Below are 9,204 nucleotides of genomic sequence, written 5' to 3' on the forward strand. Positions count from 1 at the left end.
GAAGAAAAACATAAAGTCTCAGTAAACACAAAATCTATAATCATGAAAAAAAAAATCTACAAACAAAAGGAACTCAGCACAGGAATGTAAGAGGAACAAAGAAAACTCAGTACCACAAAAAAAAAAAATCGTATGACAATAATAAACTCAAACCTACTGATAATCACACTGAATGTAAATGGATTAAATGCACCTATAAAGAGACAGACTGGCAGAATGGATAAAAAACCATGACCTATCAATATGCTGTCTAGAAGAGACACGCCTTAGACACAAAGATATAAATACATTAAAATCAAAGTATGACTTTCCTTTCGGTGCTGCGGCCAGAGCCATGAGTATGCTCAGGCTTCAGAAGAGGTTTGCCTCCAGTGACCTCCACTGTGGCAAGAAGAAGGTCTGGTTGGACCCCAATGAGACCAATGAAATTGCCAATGCCAACTCCCGTCAGCAAATCCGGAAACTGATCAAAGATGGCCTGATCATTCGCAAGCCTGTGACCGTCCATTCTCAGGCTCGATGCCGGAAAAATACCTTAGCCCACCGCGAGGGCAGGCATATGGGCATAGGTAAGCAAAAGGGTACTGCCAATGCTCGAATGCCCGAGAAGGTGACCTGGATGAGGAGGATGAGAATTCTGCACCAGCTGCTCAGGAGATACCGTGACTCTAAGAAGATTGACCACCACATGTATCACAGCCTGTACCTGAAGGTGAAGGGGAATGTGTTTAAGAACAAGCGGATTCTCAGGGAACACATCCACAAGCTAAAGGCAGACAAGGCCCACAACAAGCTTCTGGCTGACCAGGCTGAGGCCCACAGGTCTAAGACCAAGGAAGCACGCAAGTGCCGTGAGGAGCGGCTCCAAGCCAAGAAAGAAGAGATCATCAAGACTGTCCAAGGGGGAGAAAACCAAGAAATAAAGCTGCTCCCCATCTCTTGTCTGTACATAATGGCTTTGGCAGTCACATAGATCAGTTGTTCAATAAAACAAGCCTTTATCTGCCTGCCTCTCAAAAAAAAATCAAAGTATGAAAAAAACCATCCGGCAAACAGTAACCAAAAAAGGGCAGGAGTGGCAATACTAATCTCAATAAAATAGGCTTTAAGGCAAAATCAACCATAAAAGGCAAGGAAGGGCATTACATAATGATTAAAGGGACAATTCACCAAGAAGACACACCTTAATAAATATCTACACATACAACAACAGGGCTCCAAAATACATAAAACAAACTCTTAACAGCATGGAAAAGAGAAATAGACAGTTTCACGATAATAGTAGGACACTTCAACACACCACTCTCAGGAAAGGACAGAACATCTAGAAAGAAACTCAGCAGAGATACAGAAGATCTAAAGGCCAAAATCAACGAACTTGATCTCACAGACTTATATAGAACAATCCACCCAACAGCAGAAAAGTATACATTCTTTTCCAATGCACATGGAACATTCTCCAGAACAGACCACATCTCTAGCCACAAAGCAACACTCAATAAAAATCCAAAACATCAGAATAACACAAAGCAGTCTCTTTGATCACAATGCCATAAAAGTAAAAATCAATAACAGGAAGAGCAAGGGAAAAAATCGAATACATGGAAACTGAAAAACACCTCACTTAAAAACAACTGGGGAATAGAAGAAATTAAAGAGGGGGAAAAAAAATCCTAGAATCAAATACGAATGAAAACACATCAAACCAAAACTGGGACACAGCAAAGGCAGTGCTCAGAGACCAATTTAAAGCAATAAATACACACAAAAGAAGAAGAATGGGCCCAAATCAAAACATTAGCCCTACGACTTGAACAAACAGAAAATAAAAGCAAACAAAGCCCACAGGCATCAGACGAAAAGAAATATTAAAGATTAGAGCAGAAATAAATGAAATAGAGACCAGAAAAACAATAGAAAGAATCAACAAGACCAAAAGTTGTTTCAACAACAAAACGGACAAATTGTTGGCCAAACTGACAAAAGAAAAACAGGAGAGGATGCAAATAACCCAAATAAGAAATGAAACGGAGGGCATTACAACAGACCCAAATGAAATAAAAAGAATCATAACAGAATACTATGAAAAATTATACTCCAAATTGAGAACCTAGAGGAAATAGACAAATTTCTAGAAACAACCTACCTAAACCAACACAGCTGAGATAGAAAATCTTAACAGACTCATAACAAGAGAAGAGATTGAAGAGGTAATTAAAAAAAAACTCCCAACAACAAATCCCTGACCCAGACTGCTTCACTGGAGAATTCTACCAGACATTCAGAAAAGAGCTCACATTAGTACTACTCAGAATACTTTAGAGCACAGAAAAGGAAGGAATACTCCCAAATTCATTCTATAAAGCCAGCAATATCCTGATACCAAAACCAGGCAAAGACATCACAAAATAAAATTACAGACCAATATTTCTCATGAATATAGATGCTAAAATTCCAATCAAGGGAATTGAGCTTTGTATCAAAAAAATAATAATACACCACAACCAAGTGGGACTCATACTAGGTACACAAGAATGGTTCAACCTTAGAAAATCAGTGTAATCCACCACAGAAATAGAACAAAAGAAGAGAATCACATGATCATCTCAATCAATGCAGAAAAGGCATTCTATAAAGTCCAACACCCATTCCTGATAAAAAACTGTCAATAAAATAGGAAAAGAATTCCTCAACATAATAAACGGCATCTATACAAAGCCAACAGCTAATATCATTCTCAATGTAGAGAGGCTGAAAGCATTTCCCCTGTGAATGGGAACAAAACAAGGATGGCCTTTATCACCACTCCTACTTAACATGGTGCTATTTTTTTTTTTTTTAGAAGTCCTAGCTAGAGTGTAATGCAAGTAAAAGAAATAAAGGGCATCCAAACTGGTAAGGAAGAAGTAAAACTACCCCTATTCACAGATGGTAAGATTCTATCACATAGAGAACCCCAAAGATTGTACAAGAAAACTACAGGAATGGATAGAAAGATTCAGCAGAGTAGTAGGATACAAAATCAACATACAAAAATTAGTTGGATTCCTATACATAAACAAAGAGAACTTTGAAAAGGAAATGAGGAAAAAAATATCATTTATAATAGCCCCTAAAAAGATAAAATATTTAGGAATAAATCTAATCAAAATCTAACTAAAAGACCTATACAAAGAAAACTACAAAACACTATTGCAAGATACCAAAAGAGACCCTCATAAATGGAAAATCATACCTTGCTCACGGAAGTGAGGACTCAACATTGTGAAAATGTCAATTCTACCCAAAGTGATCTACAGATATAATGAAATCCCAATCCAAATACCAACAGCATTCTTTAACAAGATGGAAAAACTAATCACCAGCTTTATATGGAAAGGAAAGAGTCCCTGGATAAACAATGCATTATTGAAGAAAAAGAACAAAGTAGGAGGCCTTACACTACCTGGTCTCAGAACTGACTATACAGCCATGGTGTTCAGAACAGCTGGGTACTGGTACAATGACAGATACATAGACCAATGGAACAGAATCGAGAACCCATAAGTAAATCCATCCATCAATGGTTAGCTGATCTTTGACAAAAGAACAAAGTCCATTAAATTGGGAAAAGAGACAGTCTTTTAAAAAAAATGGTGCTGGCAAAATTGGATGTCCATCTGTAAAAAAAAAAAAAATTAAAGAGGACCCATACTTTACATCATACACAAAAACTAACTCAAAATGGATCAAAGGCCTAAATATAAACCCTAAAATGATAAAGATCACAGAAGAAAAACTAGGGACAACACTAGAGGCCTTAATACATGGCATAAACACAATACAAACTATAACTAAGAATGCACAAACACCAGTAGATAAGCTAGAGAACTGGGAGCTCCTAAAAATTAAACACACTCATCAAAAGACTTCACCAAAAGAGTAAAAACGGAACCTGCAAACCAGGAAAAAAATTTTTTGGCTATGACATATCCAACAAGGGTCTAATCTCTAAAATCTATAGAATACTTTAACACCTCAACAACAAAAGACAAATAATCCAGTCAAAAAACGCAAAGTTTATGAACAGGCACCTCACCAAAGAAAACTTTCAGGCAATGGTTAAATGCTACAGCTGCTAACCAAAGGTCCCCAGTTCGAATCCACCAGCCGTTCCTTGGAAACCCTATGAGGCAGTTCTACTCTCTCCTACAGGGTCGTTATGAGTCAGAATCGACTGGATGGCAACGCATTTAAGGGACACATGAGGAAATACTCGCGATCATTAGCCATTACAGAAATACAAATCAAAACTACAATGAGATACCCTCTTACCTCGACGTTACTGGCACTAATCAAAAAAAAACAGAAAATAACAAATGTTGGAGAGGTCTCACAACATGGATGAATCTGGAGGACATTATGCTGAGTGAAATAAACCAATCACAAGAAGACAAATATTGTATGAGAACACTACTATAAAAAATTCGTGAAAAGGTTTACACACACAAAAAAAAAATCTTTGATAGTTATGAGGGAGAGGCGGGGTGGGGATGGAAAAACACTAAATGCACAATAGATAAGTGGTAACTTTGGTGAAGGGTAACACAGTACACAATATACCAGGGAAGGCAGCAGAACTTGTACAAGGCAAGGCCATGGAAGCTCCATAGACACATCCAAACTCCCTGAGGGACCGAATTACTGGGATGGGGGCTGCAGGGACCATGGTCTCTGGGAACACCTAGTTCAACTGACATAATATAGTTTTTAAAGAAAATGTTCTACATTCTACTTTGGTGAATAGCGTCTGGGGTCTTAAAAGCCTGTGAGTGGCCATCTAAGATACTCCACTGGTCTCACCCCAAGGGAGAATGAAGAAAACTAAAGACACAAGGGAAAGATTAGTCCAAAGGACTCATGGACCACAACTATCACGGCCCCCACCAGTCTGAGTCCAGTATAACTAGATGGTGCCTGGCTACCACCACAGACTGCTCTGTCAGGGATCACAATAGAGCTGGAGAAAAATGTAGAACAAAACTCTAATCCACAAAAAAAGGCCAGATTTACTGGCCTCACAGAGACTGGAGAAACTCCAAGAGTATGGTCCCTGCACACCCTTTTAGCTCAGTAATGACTTCAATCCTGAGGTTCACCCTTCAGCCAAAGATTAGACAGGCCAATAAAACAAAAGGAGACTAAAGGAGCACACCAGCCCAGGGGTAAGGGCTAGAAGCCAGGAGGGAACAGAAAAGTTGGTAATAGGAAACCCAAGGTCAAGAAGAGAGAGTGTTGACATTTCGTGGGGTTTTAACCAATGTCATAAAAAAAAAAAAAAATTGTACTGTTTATTGAGAAGCTACTTTGTTCTGTAAACCTTCATCTAAAATATGATATAAATAAATAAAAACCTATGGAGCACAGTTCTACTCTAAAGAACATGGGTCGCCATGAGTTGGAAAAAAAAGAAAAAACTCAAAATTGTACCTTTAGAAGGCAGAAAAATCTAATGAAAACACTAATAACCCACTAACCCACTGCTATCGAGTTGATTCTGACTCATAGCGACCCTATAGAACAGAGTAGAACTGCCCCATAGAGTTTCCAAGGAGCGCCTGGTGGATTTGAACTGCCGACCTCTTGGTTAGCAGCCATAGCACTTAACCACTATGCCACCAGGGTTTCTGAAAATATTAATAAGGCTTTACAAAATAATTTACAGGAAACACTGATTTTTACTCTTCTGGAATGAACAGTTCAAATTACAGAGTATTTTAAGAAAATATTTCTTATTCTTATTTCAAGGGTATTTCTTTTAGAGAAAATAAATCAGAGTGTTTTAAGGAAAAAAAAAAAAAAAAAGAACATTTCAGTATCTACCCTGAAGTACAACACTGTCAATGGTAGGATAATATCCATATGCCTAGAGGAAAGACCAGTTAATACAACTATTATTCAAATTTATGCACCAACCACTAATGCCAAAGATGAAGAAATTGAACATTTTTACCAACTTCTGCAGTCTAAAATTGATCAAATGTAAAATCAAGATGCACTGATGATTACTGGTGATTGGAATGCAAAAGTTGAAAACAAAGAAGGATCAGTATGTGGAAAATATGGCCTTAGTGGCAGAAACCACACCAGAGATCACATGATAGAATTTTGCAAGACCAACAACTCATTCACCGGAAACAACCTTTTTCAACAGCACAAATGGTGAGTATACACATGGACCTCGCCAGATAGAGTACAGAGAAATCAAAGTGACTACATCTGTGGAAAGAGACGATGGAAGCTCAATACCATCAGTCAGAACAAGGCCAGGGGCCGGCAGTGAAACAGACCATCAACTGCTCTATATTTAAGTTCAACCCGAAGCTGAAGAAAGTTAAAACAAGTCCATAATACCCAAGTCATGACCTTGAGTATATCCCACCTGAATTTAGAGACCAACCCAAGAATAAATTTGATGCATTGAACACTAATGACCAAAGATCAGATGAGTTGGTGGGACGACATCAAGAACATTGTACATGAAGAAAATCAAAGGTCATTAAAAAAAAAAAAAAAACAGAAAAGAAAAAAAAAGAGGAAAATTGATGTCCGAACTGACTCTGAAACTTGCTCTTTAAGGTAGAGTGGCTAAAGCAAACGGCAGAAATGTTGAAATAAAAGAACTGAACAGAAGATTTCAAAGAGCAACTCGAGAAGACAAAGTATTATGATGAAATGTGCAAAGACCTGGAGTTGGAAAACCAAAAGGGAAGAACACACTTGGCATTTTCAAGGCGAAAGAACTTAAGAAAAAAATCAAGTCCCAAGCTACAATATTGAAGATTCTATGGGCAAAAAACTGAACGATTCAGGAAGCCTCAAAAGAAGATGAAAGGAATATACAGAGTCACTGAACAAAAAAAATTTGGTCGATGTTCAACTATTTCAGGAGGTAGCATATGATCAAGAACCAACAGTACTAAAGGAAGAAGTCCAAGCTGCACTGAAAAAAAAGGCACTAAAGGCATTGGTAAAAAACAACGCTCCAGGAACTGACATAACACCAACTGAGATGTTTCAACAAATGGATATAATGCTAGAAGTGCTCACCCATCTATGTCAAGAAATTTGAAAGACAGCTACCTGGCCAATCGACTGGAAAAGATCCACATTCACGACTATTCCAAAGGATTGGCCATTCCAATGGACTGAACCAATGAAATGTGGAAATTATTGAACAATATTATTAATATCACAGGCAAGTAAAATTATACTAAACATAATTCAAAAACAGCTGCAGCAGTACATTGACAGGGAATTCAGAAGAGGATGTGGAATGAGGGATATCATTGCTGATGTCAGATGGATCCTGGCTGAAAGCAGAGAATACCAGAAAGATGTTTGTCTGTGTTTTAATGACTATGCAAAGGCATTCAAGTTTGTGGATGATAAAAAATTGTGGATAATTGCAAAGAATGGAAATTCCAGAACACTTAACTGTTCTCATGTGGGACCTGGACTTAGACCAAGAGGCAGTCGTTCAAACAGGACAACAGGATACTGTGTGGGTTAAAATCAGGAAAGATGTGTGTCAGGATTATACTCTTCAACCATACTTATTCAATCCATATGCTGAGCAAATAAGCCAAGAAGATGGACTATATGAAGAGGATTGGAAGCTGACTAGTTAACAACCTGCGATGTGTGGATGACGCAACCTTCCTTGCTGAAAGTGAAGGGGTCTTGAGGCACTTACTGATGAAGATCAAGACTACAGCCTTCAGTATGGATTACACTCCAATATAAAGAAAACAAAGTTCCTCACGACTGGACAAATAAGCGACATCATTATAAATGGAGAAAATATTGTGGTTGTCAAGGATTTCATTTTACTTGGATCCAGAATCAACACCCACGGAAGCAGCTGTCAAGAAATCAAATGACGTACTGTATCGGGCAAACCTGATGCAAAAGACCTCTTTAAAGTGTTGAAAAGCAAAGCTGTCACCTTGAGAACTAAAGTGCACCTGACCCAAGCCATGGTATTTTAAATTGCCCCATATGCATGTAAAAGCTGGGCAGTGAATAAGGAAGACTGAAGAATTGATGCCTTTGCATCATGGTGTTGGAGAAAAATATTGAATATACTATTGTCTGCCAGAAGAATGAACAAATCTGTCTTGGAAGAAGTACAGCCAGAATGCTCCTTAGAAGTGAGAATGGTAAGATTTCGTCTCACATACTTTGGACATGTTATCAGAAGGAACGAGGCCCTAAAGAAGGACATCATGCTTGGTAGAGGGTCAGTGAAAAAGCGGAAGACCCCCAACAAGACGGACTGACACAGTGGCTACAACAATGGGCTTAAACATAGTACATATTGTGAGATTGGACCAGGCAGTGTTTCATTCTGTTGTACATATGGTCACTGTGAGTCGGAACCAACCGGATGGCAACTAACAACAACACATAACAGCTATAAAACAGATAAACCATGACACATGCCACAATAGCAGCAGAGAAAGTACGATGTAATAGGAGAAAGTGATTTACTTCGAACTTTTGAGGGGGTGCTCAAGAACAGTGGCCAGAATAGCTTCATGGATGACGTAAAGTTTGGGACATGCTTGACATGAAAGAAGCATTTTTCCAAAGTACTGTGGGTAAAGTCCTTCAGTTGGAAAGAGCATAAAGCAAGGCTCAGAGGCTGGTAAATGCATGGGGTTTGAGAAGTCTTAAGTGAATTCAAGACACAGTCTATGGCAGTAAGTATCCATGCATTCATTCAAAAAATATTTATTGATCGCTTCTCAACCTTTTGGCTAAGATCAAGTATAGAAACTGTCCTTTCAGTTTAATATTTGATACGTCCACGTCTGATGACAATATATTAAATGGATTTTTGGAATTTGAAAATGGAATGGGAGCGTGCTTCATCCACCCCATTCATCAACCCGGTATTGCAGTACCGCCAAAAAGAAAAACAGTATTTATTGAGCACCTCCAGGATGTGCCTTGGTTGACATGCTTCAGGACTCTGAAAGTTTACCTTAGAAAATAAGGTGCTGTTGAAGGCTTTTAAGTTGTGTAAAATATGATGGTAGTCCCTCGGTGATAAAAATGCTTAACATTTTCAACTGCTAGCCAAAAGTTTGAAGGTTTGAGTTCACCCAAAGGTGCCTCAAAAGAAAGACCTAAGAGGAGGAATGTGCTGGCTCATTAAGG

General features: G+C 38.5%; 1 protein-coding gene and 1 non-coding gene across 2 annotated transcripts; both read left to right on the forward strand.

The window, feature by feature from the left end:
- The first annotated feature begins 298 nt into the window (after positions 1-298).
- Positions 299-1,031, forward strand: LOC100676075 (large ribosomal subunit protein eL19-like). The gene has a single exon (XM_064282226.1). The coding sequence runs from the start codon at positions 335-337 to the stop codon at positions 971-973; it is 639 nt and encodes a 212-aa protein (XP_064138296.1). The 5' UTR covers positions 299-334; the 3' UTR covers positions 974-1,031.
- Positions 1,032-8,781: 7,750 nt separating this feature from the next.
- On the forward strand, positions 8,782-8,969 carry LOC111752907 (U2 spliceosomal RNA). The gene has a single exon (XR_002787801.1). It is a non-coding gene; the product is annotated as a U2 spliceosomal RNA (small nuclear RNA).
- Positions 8,970-9,204: the final 235 nt, after the last annotated feature.

This window comes from Loxodonta africana, chromosome 3 (genome assembly GCF_030014295.1).
Source record: "Loxodonta africana isolate mLoxAfr1 chromosome 3, mLoxAfr1.hap2, whole genome shotgun sequence".
Lineage (NCBI taxonomy): Eukaryota > Metazoa > Chordata > Mammalia > Proboscidea > Elephantidae > Loxodonta > Loxodonta africana.